Here is a 25,000-nt window from a genome sequence, read left to right as displayed (position 1 = left end):
TGTGTACTAGATAAAAATAACCTGCTACTTTAAATTGTACGATGCATTGTGAATATAAATGTTCCTAAATCTAAAATTAAGTTAATATCAAGTCAAACAAGGCTTGTATACAAGTATCACAGCGAAGACCATCACATCAAAACATGATCAAATAGACTGAGATCGTCAAATTTACATTGAAAGCAGATAAAGATTTGATTTAGACTTTTGGTATGCAATAAAAAAAAACCTCAATCAATCTTATAGCTTGCTAATTTTTTTTTCTCCTACATAGTCGTAAACATAATCTACCGTAACTACTAATGATAATACTACTGATGATAATTGCATTCATACAAATCCAGATGCTGCATATTAAATGCCTCACAAAAGGACATAAATGCATCAAAAATGAATATCTTTAAACACAAACACCTGTTATGAAGTTAAAATTAACAGTAGATAATACAGAGAGCTCCTTCCGGTGGCCTATCGAGGGCCAGTGTGAACTTTGTGGACTTGGGTTCGAATCCCAGTTGCAGCTGGAAGTTGTTCCAGAGTAAAAACTAGTAAAGTTTACAATGCAGAATGTGGTGGGGCTCAGGGGTGAAAGTAAGATAAGATTCTTGCAGGAACTGTGCAACTCAAAAAAATGTTTTAGTTTGCGCGCAAAGCGTGCGAGCGTCGTACATAACAGATATTGATAAAGCCTGCTTTTTTTGACATCCTTGAAAGCATAATGTTTTTTTTTAACTGCTTCAATTTTATTTTGAATGTGTAAATATAATTCATATTGTGATGGCGGCCTTTTCATGATGGAGGCAACAATTGACGAGGACTGCTACCCTACTGCTCAACACTTTTGTGTTGAGCAGTAGGGTACCTACAACAAAGCGAAGTACATTTTAACAAATTTTAACACAAAATACATCTTGAAACGGCCCGAACAATCCCCTCCCATGATGCTTTGCGGCACCAAACAGTATGGCGGCCCCCAGCGGCGCCTGCCGCTGCAACAATATATATATAATATGTATATTATACACAAAATATATATATATGTTGTTTTTAGTTAAATTTTTTTTTCTTTGCATTTTTGACCTGTCCTGGCTGTCTCTTGAGATGGGGACGGGGGGGAGTGTCCTTACATTACCAAGGCAACCAGCCATCCAATGAAAAGAACGCATTGAGTTTACCTCACTTCACGTGTGCTTGTTTGCGGAAGTAGTGATGCTGCTCGCATGACAGAGAGACGACGCGTGAACCCTCACAATTTATTACTTGTGGATTTATGTTTTTTTTTATTTTGCAAAAATGACTACCCTGTTGTCTGCAAAAAACACACAACAGTGGACATTGGATTAACGTTACGCTACAGCGAGAGACTGCCGCTACAAGCTGCAACCTGTCACGGTAAGCGAGTGCTCCAGTGCTCGTCAGGCGCATTAACCTTGTTCAACACGTCACAGAAGATGTAGTCTGGAGATGAGTTTTATGTATTCATCAATTTTACACTTATTTCGGTAAAATTAGCTTGGAAAAAAAAGGACTCGCTTTGTATGCATGAGGGAAAGTTGCTTTTCAGAGGTGTTCCGGGGCGTTCCTGTAGAAGAGGCCAATATATTTCTTACCGGCACGGCGTTCCGGTGCGTTCCGGCTTACTTTCATCTATGGTGGGGCTCCTGTAAATGCTGAATTGACATGTAGAATTTTGTCTTTGCAAGGTGTGTTTTGGATACACATCAATAAATCATCATGTCTGTTTAAAACATGCTGTGGAAGTATTTTTGGTCATAGATTTTCTTTCCTTAAACATGACACAAAGCACAAATCATGTTCATCAGCAGACGTACGCCGAAGCAGATCCTCTACGGTGACTTTATGCGCCAGCAGCCATGGTAACTTGGGCAGACTGCTGAGCTGTCACTGCTCTGCGGGAGGATTTGATCGGCACACCGGCTTTGTTGAGAGATCACATGAGCCATTATACCCAGAATCTGCAGCCTCGCACATGCAATCACTGAGTAAACTGCATAAAGCAAGCCATCAGGGTGCGTCACCTCAGATAAATGAGTGCAATCACAGTGCACCAACTGTTGCTGTCAATGAGCAAACACAATACCGAAGATATCAATATGGCAGTACTGCTTTCTCATGTTCCTCACAGAGGAAGAGCGTACTACCTCTGTGGAGGCTGCACTCTCAGCAAAGCAATTAGCCACAGCGTAGTCTGTGAAATGGACATTTTAGAGTGTACACAAAAGCTAAAGAGGAGCTAAATCTTCTAACAGTGACATTTATTACAAGTCAGAGCAGATTTATGACACAGTGAGGCTAATCTGCAACAATGTACTGACAACAGCTTCGGCTCAAACATAATCTCACAGCCAAGACAGAGCAAATAGAAGCAGACACACTGTGAGAAGTTTCAGAACTAAAATACATGCAAACTGCATGTAAATGGTGTCGGCTGTGGGCTGCAAGCGGGAGGGTCCCGCTCAACTGGAGAGTAACGACATGATTACACTTAATATGCACCAACTAAATATAGCTTGACCTACAGCTCCCACCGTGATTCTCCTGTGTGGAAGTTTCCGGCTGCGAGGTGAGAAGCTGGAGTAAAAACTCATTTACATCTGCCTCTATTAATACGTGGAAACATCTGGTGACGGCAGGAACCCACCAGTGAACTACCGAGCCTCGGAATACAAATCAGCCCCATATTTTCTGTTTCTGCTCTGTTACTGCCAGCCGGATGTGTAATATAGACTGATGTACTTCAGCACGCACTTACTGCCTGCGTGGTTTATGATAGTTTTCACCTTTTGATTATAAATGTTAAACATCTGTATGACCTGACCCCTGAATACCAAAACCATTTGGTGCAAACCAAAAAAAAATTGCATTGTTGGACACTGCCCCTCTGGAATATATATATATATATATATTTAATATCTCATTTTATCAAGCAGATAGCCTTTAATTCTCTATATATAATAATAGAATGAATATAGTGGACATTTCCATGTTTTCAGCAAGAAAAAAGTGAATGAAGAGATGCTTTCAGATTGGCCTGAAATGGTCAGATTGGACAGCGGCCAGGTCTGAAAAACACACTACTGACTGGAGATGAAGTGATTTAAAGTTTTAGTATAATATCAGATACAGAGTTCCAAACCCCAAAACATCCAGAATGAATCATCAGGCATTTTATGAGAATAATAAAAAAAGCCATGTAGAATTATTTCCATGATAATTTTTGATACATTTTAAGTCCAAGTGAAAAGATAAATTGATACTATAATGGGGGAAATAAAACAACAACAAACTGTGGAAGTGTATTACAGGGTCTTCAAATTTGAAAGGTCTCACTACTTTATTGTTTTTATTATCAGAGATACACTTTGTTCCAGTCTTATTTTGTTCTAGACTTTATTTTAGATATCGACTTTCCTCTTATTGTAGGTGTTTTTATTGATATCATTAAATCATTAATCCATTACTACAGCACTTCTATACACTAATAAGTTAAACTTTGTTGTATCTACCGGTGCATTCATTTTAGCTACACCTATTTGACTATTTGTGTTTCACTCCCTCACCTTTTCACATATTTTTCAGTATCATTCATTTTGAACTGGTTATAAACATTGGTTTTATTTGCTATCAGTTAAATAACCTGTCTAATGCTGATACTGACTTTGAAGTTACACCATTCGCTGCATTAATGCAATTTTCAACTAAATGCAAACAGTCTACTCTGATTCAAAATAGTCGATTATCAAATCCTGAACTCTTATCTCAGACCTCCAACAGATTAATTTTTATCTTTTTCAGATCGTGCCTGGTTGATCTTTTTGAAATTACAGGACTGCTCCCTTCACTACTCACTACCCTGCACATGGAAACAGACCAGCTGACTTCAGGTCTGATTGAGCTGAAGCTGCAGCGCTGTCCCCTGCTGTCATTTCCGTGACCTTTGACCCCACAAACAGCTGTTAGCTTGCCCGACATCTGCTGTCCTTCGAAGTGATGCAGCAGAAAACTCTGGAACAGTAAGAATGTCGACTATGTCCGACTGCGAATACCGGAGGCTCCCTAAAAATAAAATCCCTGTGAAACACCCCTCTTTTTCCCAATAGACAGGGCTGGGACTTGACAAACAAACCACCTTCTGACTGCTCCTCAAATTCCCACTTTGCTGAAATAGCAGCCGCCTACAGAAGCTATGCTTCACTGAGATACCCCCCCTCACCATAAATGCCAGGCCCATCCTGCTGAGATGCACCCCAGCCACGCCTCACAGGGGGTAAAAATACTGAAACCTCGTGCTATTTCAAATCCATAGCTGATACAAGCTCAGAAAAGCGGGAGAGGCATCATTCTTTGACAACATTCAAACTGTTTTACATCTTAAATTGTCCATTTAGGCAAGTTCCAGGTTTAACTGGATCAAAAAAAAAAAGGTCAGAATATTCAATGAGATACAAAAGGACAGAAAGGTACAGTTGTGTCTTGTTTAGTTACAGCCACTTTACAAGGAGTCTCAGGATCCATGTGTTTCTGCCTGGTCATCTATGTTGTAAATCATTCCTTATCTTCTTGAAGGAAATGACTGAATCATCCTTAGGTGCAGACTCACTGAGGCATCTTTATTTGTTAGTCATATGATTGTACAGTGACCCAAGACTGAAACAAGCTGCACAAGCACTGCAAACTACATATTCTCCAGTACAGTCAGAATCAGGGATTTAATCCATTTTTCTGTTTGCAGAAACTTAAAAAAAAAAAAAATCTTGAACAAAACACGGATCTGGCAGGTAGATGACAGTGACATGAAAACCCAGGCCTGATGGACACACACAGCCTGACAAGTTAAAAATGCACAACAAATTGATAGAATGATGAAAACACAATCAACAAAAGTGAACCTCGGCACTGAAATGAAGCCCCGGCCTGCTGTCCAGATGTGGAAGTTCCTACCTGCCTGATCCTGATCCCCTCTGTTTGCTGTCACACCTCAGCTCCGGCTCAGGGCCAGCCGGCGAACAGCCCTCTGAACAAACACTTCCTCCCATCGCTCCACTACTGTTGTTGCGAGTGTGTGTGTGTTAGAGACTGAGTGAGACCATGAGAGAGAGAGAGAGAGAGAGAGTGAGAGAGAGAGAGGGAGGGAGAGCTGGAAAGAGGGAGTATGTGTGAGGAGTATTACGTGTCTGAAGCAGGGCTTCATTGATAGCTTTTGAATAGTCATATTTTCAAAGTCAGCTTTAAAGGGACAATATGAAATATTTTTCTTTTATGTACAACTCCAAATAAAGAGCAGATCGAGACACATCAGCAGCCATTTAAAAAAATAGACATGCTGCTTCTACATCTACCAAAATCAGACAATTTCCAACTTTTCCCGTTGTGCTTAGCTTTTTGCAATTCTCATTAGTACCACTAGGTGGTGCATTGAGTCTTTCAAAGAAGCAGGGTAGAAAAAGGTAACAACAACAACGGCTGAAGCTCCACCCTTCAAGACGGTCTAGATCGGTGGTTTCCAGCCCTGTTCCTGGAGAGTCCCTATCCAGCACGCTTCAGCTCTCCCCCTGCTTCAGCACACTGAAGCACCGACAGGCTCGTTACTGGGCTTTGCTAGGTGCTTGGTGAGGACAGAGTCATTAGACTGAGGTGTGTTAAATAAAGAAAGAGACCTAAGACATGGAGGTCGGAAGTCAGAGAAAACATATATGTTTTTTATCTCGCAGAATATCCGGTACACCTCTGATGTTATCACACAAGCTGTCATTCAAACTGTTTGGTTTTGTCGAAGCTGTGTGCGTATTAAAGATGGAAGACATGTTGTGTGTCCGTGCCCTTACATACTTCCATCCTCTCAAGAGGTATCACAGATGACAGCAGCCATTTCACTCACACTGAAATAATCCTCTCTATCTCGACAGATAATCACATGTAGAGGTTCTGAAATCTCACAGATGATTTTCACTGTTTAAAACAGACAGATTGATGCAGCAGCCCAGACATTACTTTTTCAGGCAGGAAGGCTTATGTTGTGTCTTTTGCTTACAATTCGATGATATTCAAAAAATGCTTTCTCAATTTTAGTTGATCAAATTGAAAGTAATGTCTTAATGTCATCTCCTGATAGAAATTACAACGTCTATACAAAGCTCTCTTTGACAGGGTTACCACAGCAAGTCGCTCCAACATGCACCACAGACTAGTTTTATGATCCCCTTCCTGCCGCTACCAGGATCGGACCCCGGGGCCCCTCATGTTCAAGGCCATTCAGGACTTGACCCAATGTGCCACCAGATGGGACTTTACAGGAATCATGCCAACGCAATTCTTTAATTTCATTCAAACCATTAGCTGACATCAGCCTTCATAAAATCAAACTTCCACCGGCGACGTCAGCACGTCCCTGTTGAATTGTAAACAATAATGGATGCAGAAGGGCCGTGACCTGTTGTAAAAACACACTTTTTCATTTTCAGAGCACATTCAGAATTTGCTCTTCCTTATTCACAGTATTGAAATAGACGAGACACTCACACAGTGGGTGTAGAGGCCGTTTAACTTCAAATTCATCACCATGTTTGAGTCACTGTGAATCATAACTGGAGAATCTCTTGACTATTTTGTAGGCCTGTTGATAACATGATCAGCTTAATGAAACCCCGTTTTAGTCCAAATGTCCTAAAAATGATCATAAGAAGGTTACACACATGGTTGCAGGGCTCAAAGTGTCTTGAATGCACTGTTCACTATCAAGACACTTATTTTTATGGGATCTTTCTTTGTCGCCCAGAGGTCAGAAGCCTCATGAAGAAGATGGACTGTCTTAAGGCTGAATGGAGGTTTTGTGTTGCCTGGAATCAATATTTGGGTTTTGGTATATTTGGTTGCCTGGCAACAGAAACTGAGATTGCTCAGTTCATCATGTGACCACCTCGCGTCTGACCAGCTGACTCGGTAGGGGGATTTCTTCCTCACATACACACAGGAAGCTTTCTCCCTGTTATCAGGTCTTTTCCTGGGAACATTGCCATCTGATGCGCAAGTATAAGTTGTGTTTCTACTATTTCTGTTTACTTTCAGAAGAATGGGGTTAGCTCAGGATGCATTAGGCACTTTTCCTTGAGAAAACCAAAATTTTACTGGAAAAAAAAAAAAAAACAAAGACCTAATGAATAAGTTTATAGTTTTGACAAAAGGAACAAACTAGTCCGGCACACTAAGCAGGAATGATTGCGGTACCAAAAAACAAAACAAAACAGGAGACATTCACTCTCTCGTTCCTCAAATCCCTTTGCAGGTGAAATAAAGTTCATCCCAGAAGCTGCGGTTTTGATATGACATTCCTCATAGAAATGTCCCGTGTGTTTGTGTGTCTATCCGAGTGTGTGAGTGTGTGTGAAGCCCCCTGCGTGGTTTTAACAACTCGATGTTAAATAAACACCTTTGCTAGTTCACGACTGAAACAGACACACAGACGAACGTAAAGTCTGACTGGGTGGTAAATAAATGAAGTGACGACGGGCGTAATTTTAACAAGGAGGTGGCAGTTGTAAAAACAGCCTCTGGTCGAGGGCCGGACTGGCAGAAAGCTAATCAGCTACCGTGAGAAGGAGTGTGAGAGTGCCACAGTTGATTCCACTGATGGAGCTTATTTCCATGTTTATGCGTTTAGAGACTGAGGTTAAGTTAAGTGGTGGTAATTGGCAGCAGCTTTGGAAGCTCTGGGAGTTCGAAAGCAATGAAATCAAGTGCAATAGAAGTGGGCTCTCACACTCCTCAAACCCAGCTGCCAAATCCACTCTCAGGACCTGTGTGTGTGTGTATGTGTGTGTACACGTGCATGTGTTTATTTTGACAGTGCTGCAACACACAAAGCAGATATTTGCATAATGACTGCGGTTGCACCTGCCCGTGGCGCTGTTCGAGCGCCTCAGATTTAGCTTTAAAGCTCACATAAAAAAGGGGATTATATAGTATTACTTACATGTAGACACACACACATGCGCCACACACACACACATACCACAACATCTGAGCAGATTTTGATAACTGCTGTCCACACATGTAGAGTATGAAAGCTGAACAGAGTCACAAACGGAATATATCGATAAAACCTCTTGAATTGTCTCAGAGGTATAAACTGCAACCTCCTTCCATTAGAAAAAAAAAGGTGTTCCTGCAGTAGATACAGGCTGCAGATGAGAGAGGCTACACAGGATGCTGATACTGAAACCGCCAGAGACCACCAGCGCCAAAGAGCGCAAGAAGCTCAACTGTAATCGCAGCTAACGGGAAGCCCCTAATAGACAGTGGGGGGGTCCCAGAGGACAGAGGGGTGAGCCATTAGTACAGTCATTTGTGTGACATTAGCATTTACCTTAAAAACAAAGGGAAATTATGCATGAGGAACGAATGAATTTTGAATAACAGCTATCTGAAAAATCATTTTAAGTGTGAAGAATTATCAGTGAAATTAATTTTGCAGGCTGTTGAGTTTTCATACTGACTTTTAAGTACCTGAAAAAGGACTTATGATAACTTGTTGCCGTCTCCCTCTGACCTGAGTCTACTTTATTCAGGACCTCCTGATTACTGGCCTCAAAGTACCTTAATAACCATAACTAACTCATTCCTCCTGATAACAGCTCGTGCTCACAGGAGCTGTGCTCAGTTTGGGAAGTTAAGTGAACAATAACTTTGCTTCAGAACTCTGAGGTTCACAAATGTGCAGAACTAAATAAATGTATGAAGCATAACTGATTCTCAAAAAGCACTTTTCCACAAATCCCTCAAAGAAATCAGATGTTATTTCATCTGCTAATTGAATGCATTTTATCCATTTTTGAGTTTTCACTGATATTTAATACGTGAAAAATGACAAACACTCTACTGAAACATGTTGACTCATCAGGGCCCGAGACTGAATAGCAACATTTGCTGTTTTTTGGCTCATCCAGTCATCTGGAGAGTGCTCACAGAAAACACTGCATTTGACAATGAATTGAACTGATCCGGGTTGTAAACAGTAACACTCATTTCTCTGTGTTTCCTGCAGACTTGCTCTGCCTGGGGACAAACAATAAGTTGTGGATTTGTTATTTCCAGTTTCATCAGTCAGTGCTATCTTAACGGTCATTCTCTGTCGCCTATTCTTGCTCATGCTGTCCTTTTTTCACCATTTTATATGAATATTTGGAGCCATGAGACAATTATGTTGACGCTCTATAATTAAAAACAAAATAAAATGAGTTCATGGGTGAAATTCAGCAGTTCTGGGCTTCCAAAGAGCATTTTTTATTCGAGTTTGGATATTGTTTGTCAAATATAACTATGAAGCTTCCAACCCTTTGAGTCCCGTATCTTTTACAGCTGTCAATATGGATTAACAATACGAACGATATGCAATGACTGGGGTCAAGAATGGGAGTCGAAATAACTTGAATGAATGAATGAATCCATCAGTTCATCCATCCTGACTGTCCATCACAAGGCAGACACAATGAGACAGTAGCACATACTCATATTCACACTTCTGGACAATTTAGAGTCAAACAACCGTAATCAAAACCAGAGAATCTGGAGAAAACACAGAAACACACAGAGAGAACATGCAAACTCTGTATGGAATGGCTTCCCAAGCCTCAGCTTGAATCCTAACCACAAGGAGTTACATCTGCCACATGGTGCAGGCCCTTACCGTGTGTTTTCAGAAAAGGCAAAACGGCTGGATTAATTCATTTAAAGTAGAAACAGAAATGCTGGACAGGCATTAGAGAAACACAGAACTGGAGAAGACTGGGAAATAAATCTGTCCACATGCGTCTAATAACACGGGTACAATGGGGGTATGTGTGTTTGCAGTGAGGGTTCAGGGATCAGCTGTGCTTTCACCTCCTTCTCAGTTGTTAAATGTGGGTGTGTGTATGTTTCGCTCTCCTCTGGTGCTTAGAGAGGCTTCAGTAGTCTGGCTGGTGGCCAAAAATAGCCCCCTCAGCTGGCACACTGGCCCAATTTACGACCCATCACATTCAGCGGAGGGCAGCTCGGGATGCTCGGCTCGCTTCCCACAGAGAGCACAGAACTGTGAAAACACTGAAATGCCACCAGCGGTGTCAAGAAGGAAATTTCGTATTTGCAGAGAGTCGCTGTGAACAGAAACAACTGTTTCTGGAGCGGTTCTCTGTCCGTGTTGACGTTCCTGTTTCTTCAGGATGGGAGGAATACCGTCTTTTTAGCAAGTGCAATAAGATGAAGTGAAACTGGCCCCAAAAACCAAAGCCTTCGATGCTTTCAACTGAGCGCCAACAACCAGAAGTGGAAGCCGGAGAGGTTTCACAGACGGCAGCCCACTGGACCGCAAAAGCAAAAATAAACAGACGATTTCTATTTACAACTAAGCAGCAGCGACTTTTAAACCACGGATTTAAACCAAGGCCACATGACGGGCTGAGAGGAGAGATCACAGAGACGTCACATCAAACACACACACACACACACACACACACACACACACAAACACAGGTACATCACACAACGCTCAGACAAAACAAACAGACTATCACTTACCATCTGAGAGCGGCTCTTGGGGCAGCCATTGATGTCGTCAATCTTCTCATTGGCTGTGGAGACAGAGAGGCAGAGGAGGAAAAGTCTGTTCAGGCAGGTTCAGTTTCTGTAGTCTCTTTTATTCCACTGGGGGTCCCGTGTGCATGCATGCATTCGTGTGTGTGTGTCCCGGACAGCGGCTGGCTGAGTGAGGAGAGCAGAGGTGTCGGTGCCGGTGACTGAGACTAACCCCCGATTTCTCCCCTCCTGCTGAGACATGAAACACTATCTGGTCGCAGCAAATGGGAACGGGGCCGTCAGGGGCCCGGCCGGGAGCGTTGTGCTGCCTTTTTTTTGTTCAAAGGGGGCGTGTGTGTGTGTGTGTGTGTGTGTGTGTGTGTGCGTGTGTGTGTGGTGTCAAGGATCCCTCCTGTCCATTAGAGGCCCGGCCCACAGCAGCTGAGACACGGCCGTCAGCCCAAAGCCGACAACTGTGCCAACAGCGCAGAGCGGAGTCCTGCATCAGGAGCCCAGCGGGGCCTCCGGAGCTGCTCCAGCTCAGGACCACAGACGGTCTGGCCCCACCTACACCGCGAGAAAACACTCGTCCGCCGGTCATTTCAGAGTCGTTCAACATCTAACTTATAAAACTACCTACAGACAAATGTATTGTGTATTTGTTCCAAGTCATGACCGAGATTTAAGTCAATAGATGATGTGTAACTTTACAAAAGCCTAAACCAAACGCCGACTTGCTTTTCATGCGTTTTACATTGTTGATATGGATTTGATAGCTTGATTTGTGGTTAAAAAAAAAAAAAGAAGTGAAAGTATCCCTGAATTGGAAAATCCTCAGACTGCTTTATAGTGTCTCCTTTCTTTATACACATACATATATATATATATATGTGTGTGTGTGTGTGTGTGTGTGTGTGTGTGTGTGTGTGTGTGTGGTTAGAACATGTTAAAGTAGCTTTTTTGATTAATGTTTGTTTTTTTTAAGTCCCTCTTCTAAAAGTTATTCAGTTAGGTGGACGTTGATTAGATTTTTTTTTTTTACCTTATCCATCAGTTCATGCTGTTCCCTTGACTAATGTGTGGAAACATGCATGAGTACTGTGTCTTTATCCTTGTTTCTTATCATTGCAGAGTTACTGTTGATGTAAAACAATATGAATTACCTTTATGCTGATATGTGCTGTACAAGTGATGTTGAGAGCAAACAATGAGTGAAAGACAAATTAAATATTCACACTTGAAGTTACTAAGTTAAGTTATTCATATACATCGACTCTATGCGTTCAGTGTTAGTTGGGATCAGATCACATTCCTACTGCAACTGTTTCAATAATGAAGACTTTGTCAGAAAACAAAGTTCAAAATAGCCAAACGTGTCGATACATTCATCTTAATTCAAAGCCCCTGATGGTGGCTACGTTTTGCGTGTTTCCAGTGCAAACAACCGACACCCACAAGAGAGGGCGACCACCTAAAAATAAAGAGCAGACAGACGTTCTGCTGCAAACCAGCCGCATAATTAAAAAGCATACAAACTGTGGAGAGAAGACTGAGAAACAAACCAGATCATTTAAAAAGCTCCAGATTGGGCCTGAAAGTAGTGGACACATTCTCCTTATATTTGTGATCTTAATTTGGGGGGTCTTGACCTTGGGAGTAAATTGGTTAAACAGACCTCATATCCGGTTCGTCTGCTCCGGCACCAGATCACGACTCTGATTTCACCAGCGCAGTTGTCTGATGGGAGACTTTCCCAGAGGACAGGAGACGGCGGGCAGAGGTGAAGGATGTGGTTCAAGAATGGAACAAGAGTCAGCTTCTCGTGTGAGGGTTTTTTTTTTTTTTTTTTTTTCCTTCAGGAATGAAACACAAATGGAGAGGAACTGGTATTTTGACAGATTAAACCAAGTCCAGCCTCTGAGGGTGAGCATGTGTGTCCACTGATAGATGGATCAATATGACCAATATGTTTGATCCGTCCATCTAATTCAAAGTTTGGGTGACAAGAGCTGGAGCCACTTTCAGCTGACATTAATTGAAGAATACTGTCATATGTAAGAGCAACTCAGCATCTTTAATTATCCTGAGAAAAACCCACAAATGCACAGGAAGAACATGCAGACTGGCCTAAAATTAAACATGGGTCCTCCCACCGTGAGCCGACAGGGTTAACCACCATGACACTCCAATACGCTTAATTTTCAAGCACACATGTAACAGATAAGCCATGTATGTAACATTTTCAGTGTCTCGACTACATTTTTTCAAACAAAGCAGCTTATTTAACAGAACTGCAAAAGAAGCAAAATAAATCTCCAGCAGTTATTGATGTAAAACACAACTTTGAACTGGTTTACTTCACATAAAGGCTGGATTTATTCCACATGCTGATACTGAGCTGCCCTATACAGTACTCAGGCAGGAGTGGAAAGTTATGTAGCACAAAAATCACAACAAACACTTAACCCAAGGAATAGTTCAAGATTTACTTTGTGACTTTTGAAAGTCAGTTCTAAACTTAAATTGTGCATGTATACACTAAAACAAAACCCAATTATGTAGTAAAGTTAAAAAAAACTGAAAATGACATTGTATTTTATAATATGTACATAAAGAAAGTGTCACAACAGACAGAAATTTTAAAGCTGAAGTTTTTTTAGATGAAATTTTGGATGTCTTTAGAAAACTTTCCAAGTCCGTGTTTCATCCTGACCACCACACGCTGCTAGTGTCCTGCAAAAACAAATCAGCAAAGTGCTGCATTGTATTTGTTTTTAACTTCCAACTGTTAGTTTAATAGATAATTTCAAAGAAACAAATTGGAAATGACTATAAATGTTTCACTGCTCCATTAATGTGAACAAACACTAAATATAAAATGTACAACACGGCCTCAGATGCCTGTGAGCTCAACTCAAAACTGTATGTCATGCAAAGGTTGTTCAGCATGAATAAAGTGATCTTTTCATGAGGTATGAAGGGTAAAATGTGGGTCAGAGAGGAGGAGGAGGAGGAGGAGGAGGAGGAGGAGGAGGGGGGAGCAGGGAGTCACTGACATGCTGAGTCACTGGTCAGCTGCTGTCGGCCTCTGATGCCCGGAGGACTGCGGGCCGTGAAACGACAGGCAGAGGACAGCCGAGGAAAATGACAAGACCGATGACGGCGACGGGACAGGCGAGGGTCAGAAACACAGAGGAGCAGCCCACTTCCATAACTCACAGTAACGTCATATTAAAATTAAAACCAATAAAACCGTGAAATTTATTATTTATTAGCATGATCCGTTGTCATAATTGAAATACTTAGCGGAACTCACGCCTCTACTTTGACCCATTCATTATTTGGGGCGTTGTGGAGTTCTTAGTAAATAAAAATCCCACATAATAATACTGCAGCAGGTATTGTGTTTCAGCCCAGCACACATTGTGGATGTTATGTCACAGAAACTGAGTCCCACATGCCGGTTTTACAGTGTTTAAACCAATGTTAAAACCAACGAGATTCAAAATGTGTTGATTGTACCTGGAAGCAGTTCTATTAAAGGCAGATCTCTCAGAGAACGAAGTCTTAAGAAGATATTTGTATGAATAATTGAGTGTTTTCTCTGTATCTTTGGACCAGATGAGTGTATCACCAGTATAAACACTGCTCAAGCATAAAAGAACATCCTTGTTCTTTTTCATGATGTTTCAACACTTTGCCCACAAAGTCCCTTGTGTTGCAAGACAATATAAACCCTCTCCATAACTTTATATTGCATTTAATTGTGTAAATTGTCTCATGTTGCAACACTAACAGTTAAGTCTGCTACTTGATGCTGAAAAATCGAGCACTGGTTCTCTAGCGATCAGCCATATCTTTACATGTCATTAATCACTTGGGAGTTTCAGCCACACGACCGGAGCTCTGAGTTATCGTCGAGGGTGTGTTTCCTTACCTACGACCTGTATGATCTCAGCCAGCAGCACTCCGTCCGTGACGTCCGTTTGCAGATCCTTGATCAGCCGCTTGTGTCCGGACTTGGCAAGGTAGTGGTTGGCCCAGTCCGTGTAGATCTGCGGTCAGACACAAACATAACCGCTGCCTTCAGTCATGAACCGACAAAAAGAATCCGGCCTGAAAATGCAGCCCCCCGCCCCATCAGGTCATCCATGTGTTCCAAACTCCATCAACACTTGAAAAACTACAAAAACTATGAATGGTTGCAGCAAATTTACGACTCTAATGAAATATCGGCACGGCTGAATGAGAGCAGAGTAGCCCTCTTTCTTTTGTTGGGGCTCTGATCTGGCATGCATCCGCGTGGTATTCAAATTGGGGCCATTGTGCTCAGCCGGGGCATTCATCTCGGAGCACACGGCGGCTGTTTTCAATGGGCCGCGCTGACATCACTCTCTGGGGACAGAAAAGACCCTTCACTGCCTGGGGGGGGGAGGAGAGGAGAGACGCAGAGCAAGCATCTGAATAATCTGAATGGCTGCCCTCATAATTAGTCGCCAAACTCTTTCTAACCCGCTCGCTCTCTGTCATCAAGAGGAGAGAGTTTCTATTTCTGGGGAGTTTTTTTTTTAAGGGTACATAAAGGTTGAAGAGGAGTTGCACAAATGATTATTCAGAGTAAAAAAAAGGAGGGTTTTTTTGTTGTTGTTGTTGTTGAAGAAATGGATACCTTGTGGATCTGTTTTGATATGCGGGATTGTCAGGCTCGTCTGTAAACTGCAGGGGACTCTTGTCTGACAAGAGCAACTTCAGAGCACTTTCTTTCCCAGGGGGGACGCGAGTCGTGTGCGGCAGCTTGTCTAAATAAAGACACAACTCCCTCTACGTCTCACTCGGGTTTTCACACAAACACAGCAGCAATCACAAAACCCAACAATCCAGATGCTGCTAATAATCACTCTAAAACTGGCAGGAGACTGTTTATCGACCTGCAACTGGGAAACAGGGGACAAAACCAAATCAGAAAGTGCTTTACTGTAAATTTCTAAATATACAGTTCGGTCACATTAGCTGGACACCCCGACTTTGTTTTAATTTAATTGTCTTTGTTTGTTTTTTTACTAAAACCAGTCAGGTTTTCACCTTTTTCTTTTGTTCAAAATTTTTTTTGTTTGACTTCAAACTCTGATACAGGTGAAATCATGAGCTGCTGACCAATCTGATGCATTCACACTGACAAACTAGAAGATTATGAATTACAAAATAATGTCTCTCAAAGATTAAAGAAGTATTTGACTAACAAATCAATCTTTAATACATTTAAAAAGTGTGTGTTCATAGATGTATTTGTATAAAACAACTGACAAGCACCAGGAAAAGGATTCCACATGCATGCGCACGTCTATAAAGGGATGAGAGTATTTTTCCCAGTTCTGATATAAGTGGTTGCGTTACTGATTTTTCAAAGTCAGCTGTGTTTTCCAGATTAGTGAAATCTGGCAACTGACTACAGGAATTAGTTATTTTAGTGGTTACTGCAAAAAAAAAAAAAAACATTTAAAAAATTCAAATCTTGACAAAGTAACTTATGTCTTTGTGTTCCTCTGTTAGATTGCATTATTAATGTGCACATGGTTGTGTTATTGTATTGCTGCTCTGACACATCAGCTGTCTGCAGTGTGAGTCCAGCTGAAATGACAGCAGTAAGCCTGAGGAAGACGCTCCATCAGCTGGATTATAACAGAGAGAGGAAAAAAAATATTTATGAACTCATAACAAAAACAAGTAACGACAAAACTATCATCATGCAGACAAATAGCTGACTGCTTAAATGAAAGGAAAGCTACTAGTTATGGGGAATACACGACAGGAGTTTGTAACACAGGTTCAAGTTAGTCTGAATTAAAGTTAGCTTGAGTCGCTGTGAGAAGGATGACGTTAACTCACAAAGAGTTAGGGATATTTGGATTTCGGGTGACATTTGTTCACAGATTCATGTAATAAACACCACTTTTCAATCTTGCCTTCGAGCTCTTGTTTTTTTTTTAAAGAAAACATCAAGTTGTACAAAAAGTACTGAAACATTGAACGGTTTCATTCAAAAGTTTTGAGAAAGTCATATTGAGTTCATGTGTGCAGGTTATAATGCATTTTACATTTATTTCCAAAATTCAATCAAAAGCCCAATATAGCTATCTATTCGTTTGTACTGTATATTAAATAAATAAATAAATAAAAAACAACAACAACAGTGAACAGGAGTTTAATGGGATAGTAACTGTAAAGACAAAAGCTTCAGCTATTGTTCACAGGAGAGATGGCAGTTATTTTCATACTTAAGCAAGCCAGCCATCAAATATCCAATCTAATATATCACTAATCAGTAATCGACTTGTTGTTTCCAGTATTGGCCCAAAGAAACATGATACTTCACCTCCCCAGGACTAAAAGTGAGTCACATGCCGCTAAATAGCAGAGTGAAAACAAGAAAATCAGCCCTTTTCTAACGCTGGTGAAACTCAAGTGCCTGTATTAGTTCTGAGTGAGAGCACAGCTTTGTGAAGGCCTGGTGGCAAACAGACATGGACACACAGCGTGCAGGGCGAGGTGTGTGACACATTATTGACCCCTGCTCCTTTGTGTTTGCACTGTAAACAAACCTGGAGCTTTTCTGCCACGCCGCTCCACCAGTGAATCACTGCTCTCCTGATGGTTCACAACAGGTGTGAGCACTTCAAAGGCACGCACGCACACACACACACATCTACACTCATCGTCATGCACGGGCTTAAATGCAAAAGGTTTATGAGTGCGCACGACCACACGTTGAACATAAAGCCTGGAAGCGACGTTTGAAATCAGACAGGCTGCGTTCCAAAACACGAACGCAGTTATATAAAGAGTCGTGAGTGACACACTGAACTAAAAAAAGCCTTTAAGCAGCTGGATTAGACTCCTTCCTTTCAATTCAGGCTCTCAGCTGGTCGAGGAGAAAGGAAGTGCGCTCTTCAGGAGCTTTTGTGGGGCCGCCGAGGCTTCCTTTGAAGTAGTTCTGGGCAGGTAAATTGAAGGGTTGTGCTGTAATTAAAAACGAGTTGAGGTGGGGAGCTGTCATTCACAGAGCGTAAAATCAAAAGGGGGGGTTGAAAAGCCCGAGGTCAGGCGAGAGGCATCAGCAGCGTGGAAGAGGGGCAAAAAAATCACAACAGTTTCAAAATCATAAAGGATTATGTTTTAATTTAAAGGCAAAGTTAGCCAATTTTCAATAAAGGTGATGAGAGCATGCAAATTCAAAAGTATGTAGATTAACATTTAATCAATATTAATAAAAGCTTGTTATTGTTTGTTTTATGTTGTACTGAAATAGTAATCACATTAAAGGGACCTTTTTCCCCTCTAATACCCAATACTTCAATATCTGAATACTGAGCAAGTTACGATGCAGTGACTTTACAGATGTAGGACTTCAGCATGAGTGATTCAATCTAATATGCAGGATAATGAGACTATACTCCACACATCAATCTACATCCCATCACAGAATAAAAAGGATTCAGCTGGAGACATGCAACTCAAAATTAAAGTTGATTATTAAAGAAGAGAGAAAAACAAATCAAAGATAATCTGCTACATGTGGATTCAACCACACGTCTGTGATCTGACTGGGAAAATAAAAGGACAAGTGATGGGGGTGATGAGAGACAGGCATCTGATCTGGAAGACATTTTAATAAAGCTACATGGTCAGAGAAGAGAATGCCGAGTCTGTATTGATTCAATATCCAGGAACAATTTGCTAACTCCAAGCTCCATACATCAAGAGAACCACTCTGCATATCGAATAAGAAATCTAGGGATTGAATGGGTGAGGAAGGAACATAAAGGTTAAGTGGTTATTAAATCGCAGGGCAGCCAATGCGAGTAAGAAGGAGGCAGATTTAATTTCTAGCCAATGAGCAGCAGCCCCTTTATTACACCCAGTGAACTATATCCATAAACACATCGCTGAATGAAGGTTTGGAATAAATACATAATTTCTCTTGTTAATCATGGCTGATGGGTGATTAGATGAGGAAAAAGAGGTTTTAAAGCTTTGTCTCGCGTAAAAGAAAAAAAAAAAGGTTGTTTCAAACTGTTTTTGTGTGTAAAGCTGGACTGTAAGTGTTGGAATGAGATGGAATTGAAATATGTCTTTTGTTTATTTTACTGGAGCCTCAACTCACATCCATATGTAAATGCGATGACAGTCATGGATTCATAACTGATGACGATACATATTTAGAAATGGGAAAAACCCTCCATTCCCAGAAACTCCCACTAATCCAGCCACTCTCCCCCCTGGACTGGGCGATCTTTCTGTGGAGCTGTAAATAGGGACGGGTCACGGACATTCTCGTCACCAGAAAGCTGCACGACACTGACTCATTACAAGTGACATCCTGGCTTGGGGACATGATACTTTCCTGGACAAAATGTCTTTTACCTCAATAAAAAGCACCCAAAGTGATTTTTTGAACTTTCTCAGAACAATGGGAAAGCTACAGCTGCTTCTAAATGTCCTCATTCATGTAAATACTTGAAAGTAATTGCAGCTTTTAGAGCTTTGATGCAAAGTATTGTTTCATATTTTGAGCATGGACTCTCGGGAGAGTGCAAAAATGCTTTGCACATGCTAATAGGGACGCTAAAATAAAACAGATTCACTCTATCACTGCATTTACACACACAAACATGTGGCCTCCTGCACAAGGCTGTGTAAACAGACATCTTGACATTTAATTACAACCCTGTAAACAGCCGTCCACGCTTTGCCTCCATGCCAACCATCAATTCGTAACCATGCACCGCACGGAAAGCCTGCACCCATGTGCATGTTCACAATAATATCTAATTTAAGTCTTCAAAAATGACACACCGTCAGTTCCTCAAAGCCTCTCACAAACAGCCGTGAGTCACTCGATCAGACAGCTGCATCTTTTTGTGTCCCGCTAACAAACGCCGGAGTCTGCCTCCAGCCTCCCCGCTGCCTCGGCGTGCTGAGTCACCGGGCTGCAGGAGGGCATGACGCACACAGGCTGCCCCTGCAGCGCCGGGGTCACTGGGTAAGACGGAGGGCGAGGGCGGCCGGTGCATCACACTGAGAGCGTGCCCTTGAACTGGAGGCCGCTCTGAAAATTAAAGAGCGCAAATGCACAAGTTCAGCAAACGCTGTGACGCGTCGTGACGGAGGCTGATTCACGCAGTGGGAGGAGATAAATGGATGCACTTGCTGAGGCCAGGTGTGTGTGTGTGTGTTTATTTCTCCGGCTGTCACTCAGGAGGTGAAACTACTTGGTATTACTTTGCTCTTTCATCTCTGTCAGTGTTTGCACTCGCACAGACTCGATAAGTGACACCGTGTTTTCTAAGCAGACTGTCAGCACCTGCATCTCTGCTGGTGAGTAAGAAAGTTGAGAGGCGCTGCCTTATTTCCTCAACTCACGCTCAATTCCAATTCATCAAGTGATGAAACGTTTGAACAGGAAGAGGTTTTGTCAAATGTGTCACCATTAGGTATCAGTTTGGCATCTAAAAGTCAAAGGAGACGCATTCAGTGGAACAGAAAGCAGCCAGCAGGCCATAAAAAGTTCCTTCAGTCAATGACAGTTTGAAAATTTGCCTTCATTTATTTCTCTAAAGTCTTTCTACACACTCTTAAATTGTTTTATTTTGGACCTTCAAGATTTGAATGAAGATGTGCAAATACTCCTTAGGGACCAATATGCATCAGTGCACACTGGAGCTGGATAGAAGCAGATGTTTCCTCCGTTTGGAGCTCAAAAAAGCCCAGTTATCATTTCCCCATAAATTACTTCAGCTCTTTGGAGGCAAACCAAGCTCTCTCGGGCCTTACTCAAGATATAATCTCTTTAGTGGATCCTAGGTCCCAGATCACTCTCCTTCATTCAGATCTAACGCAAAGGTTTATGATCAAGGTTGCGAGTAAAGACGTAGACCGGATGGTTTTCTGCTCAAAAGTCACTGACAGTGACCTCCCAGAAAGATTCAGTCTCAGAGGAGTTGAGCCACATAACAACTGTTCATACCCAGCAGAGAAAAAAAAATCACAACATCTTTTCATCAGTCACAGTCTTTAAGAAGAAAATGAACATTTATTCATGTATTACATGCAAATCATGGTGGAAGGCAGCGGTATTCCATCTGTAATCAGGACAGAGAAACTAAACTATGGTTTCAAGTCCAAACAGAAAATAAGAAGTGTTTCAAATTTCATTGAATGCTTTCATATCTGGGAGGGTTGACAGTTTCTTGCACTTGTTGAGATTCATTCAGTCTTCCAAAGCTCCAAACCAGAAGCTACTTTTTCCACACAGCAGAGAACCACAACCCCTGAGCTCTGTCCATCCAGCCTCACATACAGAGTCGGCACAGCAACAATTATGCTGATAACTTCAGGACTAACAGCCTTATTACTTCCAGGGTTCAGTAAGCAAGCTGAAAAGCACCGTGCTTAACATGCCATTATGAACTAATCTCCCAACACGAGCATGAACTATAAAGAGAGCACAGCAGGACCAAAGCTGCCATAAAGTGCTATCTCTCACTGAAAGCTTTCATAAGGAGCCAGGACTTAAACGCCTTTCATTATAATTCAGGTAATGACGCCGAGTGCTGAGTCTGCTGAAGACATGCTCTGATAACAGCATTTTCCTCCACTTTTTCAAAAGGAAATCAAACATGCAGCCAGCTAAGATGAAGGCCTCTTCTGGAGACCGAGTTTAGGATGGCCAGAGGTTTATGAGGCAGAACTCAATCCCAGCACTGAGGTTTCATTCAGTCGCTGCAGTGAGAAAAAAACCCGCTTCCCTCAGAGACTTCTGAAGTAATTCCTTGCAGCTCCCGGAGATCTGTTTCCACCTCGGACGTGTCTATTTCCAGCTGACCTCTTAAATCTCCTCCTCTTACGTTCCCTGGAGACAACTCTTGAGGTAAATGGGATCACTCCATCTTCACTTTAAATGTTACTGTCATCAACAGGTGGATTAGCACAAACTGCACTCGTGCTTTCATTCACTCACTCCTCACACTCGACCCAGGTCTCTTACCACTTTGTAGTTTTCGCAGGAGAAACGGCTGTACGTCCTGGCTGGCACCCAGAGGCCGCCGTACGCCGCCATCACGGGAATGAGGACGATCAAAGTGAGCGGCAAGCAACTGAAAATCTCTTTACTTACAGAAAAAAAGACGAGCACATTGAGTCCTAAAGGCTAAGTCTGGCCTCCATCACGTCTTTATGTGAACGTCTTGTCTGGCTTTACTCCTCTTTACATGCTCTGCTCTCTTGTTTCTGTCTTTCCTGCTGAAGCCTCAGATATTCTGACACTGTCTCTACCTCTCTCTCCCTCTCTGGGTGTCACTCACCCTGTCTGAGTCACGCACCCTGACCAAGTTCCCCCTGCTGCAACTCAGACAGACAAATACTACGAACATATAACTCAGAAGTGCAGCTTTGATATTTTGGAGCAATAGAGAAATTAAATAAATCTTCAGCATGTACCGTACATGCCCGGCAGAGGTTTTTCACACACTTTTCGAGTGAGAAAGATTCACCAGACTTTCTGAGGTGAAAGAGCGCATTTTACAAAAATGTACGAAATTCTGAAAGATGCCAGGTTTCACCTTGTTTTGTAATGCATGTTTGTTTCAAAGTGCATGTTGCCCTCTGTGTCTACGACAGAAGCTAAAAATGTAATGTTTTCTGAATGAGACAGAGCTCCTAACCTTGACTGACAGAGCACTTCAGCTTCCTTCCTGCACACCTGGTGCTGCTAATCACAGCAAGCGCCCACACACGCACACACACACACACACACACACACGCAGACAAACATGAAACGCGGGAGGTCTCAGGTGTCAGGCTGTACTGTATTTTGAATCCAGCCATCATCTTATATCATCAGGTGATTAAACTTTAGCCAGTGAAGTTATGTGCTGATAATCAGGAAACACACACACACACACACACACACACACACACACACACACACACACACACACACACACACACACACACACACACACACACACACACACACACACACACACACACACACACACACACACACACAACTTGCTTCAACAGGTCACAGAGCAGCATTTAAGAACATGTATAATTCTCTCTGACTTCAAACAGCCCTCAAAATATCCTTTGGTTAAACCTCTTGGTATTTTAAATATTTCTTAGGGTGCTCTATGAAAGGAGTGAGCAGTTTTCTGTGGCCTTTTTCACTGTTCTTGTTTCTGCTTCTTTCAGACTGAAGGTTGACCTCTTTACTCACTATAAACCTGATCGATTGCAGTACAGTACCACCTAAAAAAGCCCCATGCTCTCATTGAAGATCACCCCTGCTGCCTGATCTCATCAATAAGGCCTCAGCCTCTCTCCAAGCTGCTGCAGGCTGAGGGTGACATGTGGTGAAACATCCCCTCTGACTCTGGCTGGCCCTGCGAGCAGATGGCTGGTGGGAGAATGATGGATGAACTGATGGATTCATTCACACAATTATCCAAAAGAAGGACGCAGGATGAGGAGACAGTGGGACAAAGGTGCAAGGGGTGACAGTGTCCCACTTATCTAACAGAACCTCATCTTTCTACGTCGCTCCTAATACACTGAGGCTATGAGTTTAAGAAAGTTCCTAAGCTGAGGTAAGCCAGCGCCGGGTGAAGGGAGCAGTCTGTGAGGCAAACAGATGGCTTCTGAGGAACCAGTGTATGATATGACAACAGAGAGCTGAAGTCTGCTCTGCCAGCTGCTGCCCTCCTGCTCCAGAGCTGAAGTTTCCACAGACTGGCCAGTCAAAAAAGGCCAGGATTTATACCGTAAGACTCAATCAAAGTTCAAAAATATTTATTGACTGCTTCCTCCAAATTATGGCTTTGAATGCAATGGATTTCTACTTCCGCGGGCACACACTCACACACTCAATGGAGACAGCTGCCATGCAAGGTGGTCAATCCATTTGGGATATGGTGTTTTACTGGAGGACACTTCAGCATATACACCGTGAGAGAATGTGAGAACAAACCTGCAACCACTTGAAATCATAGAGACAAATCATGACAATGTAATCTCCATGTCATGAACATTTATTTCAGCAAATAACACAACTTTACTAAAGATCATGACGATTCCATCCTCTTCTCTCAGACAATAAACTGTGATGGTGAGGGACCTTCTGACAGCACATATGCATTGTTTGTTCTTGATTTTTTTTTTCCTTCCTTCCTCTCACCACTCCATCACCACAGTAGCTGGATCTAATGTCAGTGTTTCTCTGCAGCCAACAGGATACACCGCGGATGGTTCTGTGGGGCCCTGGTAGCAAGCCGCCACGCCACCCCCTCGCTCGGTGTACTCACACAGGCCTCTCAAGTGGCTTCTGCCCGCAGAGGGCTGAAACAGGCCAGCTCTAAATAAGCCCTCATGTCTCTGCTTGCTCTCCGTTTGGCACATGAAAGACATGTGGCTTTGTGAAGCATGGAGGCCATGCAAGGCACAGGGAAGACAAAACGACTTGGCCTGAACTCTGCAGTTAAGAGCATGGGAAACCCAGTCACGCATTCGGAAAGCCAAGAAGCAAACATGATCAATATGTGAACCATAAAATATTGCGCTGAATGAAGAAACTTTTTTTTTTTTTTGAAAATCAGATCCAGTATTTGATGAAAAATTGCCCTTTTTGTGAGAAATTCATTCTGGATTTTACAGCTGTGATTTACAGAGACCACTGAATTCCCCACAGCGATGTTTTTTTGGCGATGGCACAGCAGTGTCTCCCATGCAGCATCTAATCAGGACAAATCCCGAGACAAGCAGCCTGATTCGCATGAAGTGCTGCAGCTCAGCACACAGTATTACATGGGTTGGCTTGTTACAAAGTTCTAATTAAAAGAAAAAAATACAAGACAATTGCTGTGATAGGGCTTATTTGCAAGCAGGAAAACTCATTTGGCAGCAGTTCACTGGTCTCTTAACGTCAGTAGATATGGTGGGCTTTAAAGTTAAAGGATCGGTTTAGTGAGCATCAGAGGTAATGATAAAGATAATTCTAAATATAAATTAGACTATGACACATTTCTATTGCTTTAAAATGCACTGCTACGTACATGTGTATGCTGTTTCCACTCATTTAGTTCCTGAGCATTAATTCATGCTCAAGGACTCGACTGAATGGTAAAATCTGACCATTAATACTATGCTGGTTTTATCCAGCCAAAAGCGCCTGTAGGGGCTGGAGGACCAATGCACAATGACAGCCAACCACACCTATGGAAAAGATAAGGCAGCTAGATAAAGGATGACATTGATCATATTATATGAAAGGCAGGCAGGTATGAGCGGTGATATCTTCGACTGTGACTTCCTATCTGCAGTCATATGTCGTGTAGTGAAAAGAGGTTCTCAGAAGGCGACTATGATGGCTGTGGGA

General features: G+C 42.2%; 1 protein-coding gene across 1 annotated transcript in view; it reads right to left on the bottom strand.

Annotated features, from left to right (window-relative positions):
- Window positions 1-25,000, bottom strand: part of nav2a (neuron navigator 2a) — a 111,909-nt gene that overhangs the window by 71,551 nt on the left and 15,358 nt on the right. The window contains exons 2-3 of the mRNA XM_030096689.1: window positions 14,507-14,624; window positions 10,573-10,625 (exon numbers count right to left, since the gene is read on the bottom strand). Coding sequence (XP_029952549.1) covers window positions 10,573-10,625; window positions 14,507-14,624 — 171 coding nt within the window. The remainder of the gene's footprint in view (window positions 1-10,572; window positions 10,626-14,506; window positions 14,625-25,000) is intronic.

This window comes from Salarias fasciatus, chromosome 1, assembly GCF_902148845.1.
Source record: "Salarias fasciatus chromosome 1, fSalaFa1.1, whole genome shotgun sequence".
NCBI classification, from domain to species: Eukaryota; Metazoa; Chordata; class Actinopteri; order Blenniiformes; family Blenniidae; genus Salarias; species Salarias fasciatus.
The sequence above is the reverse complement of the archived record's forward strand: the minus strand, read 5'-3'. Positions and strand labels throughout refer to the sequence as shown.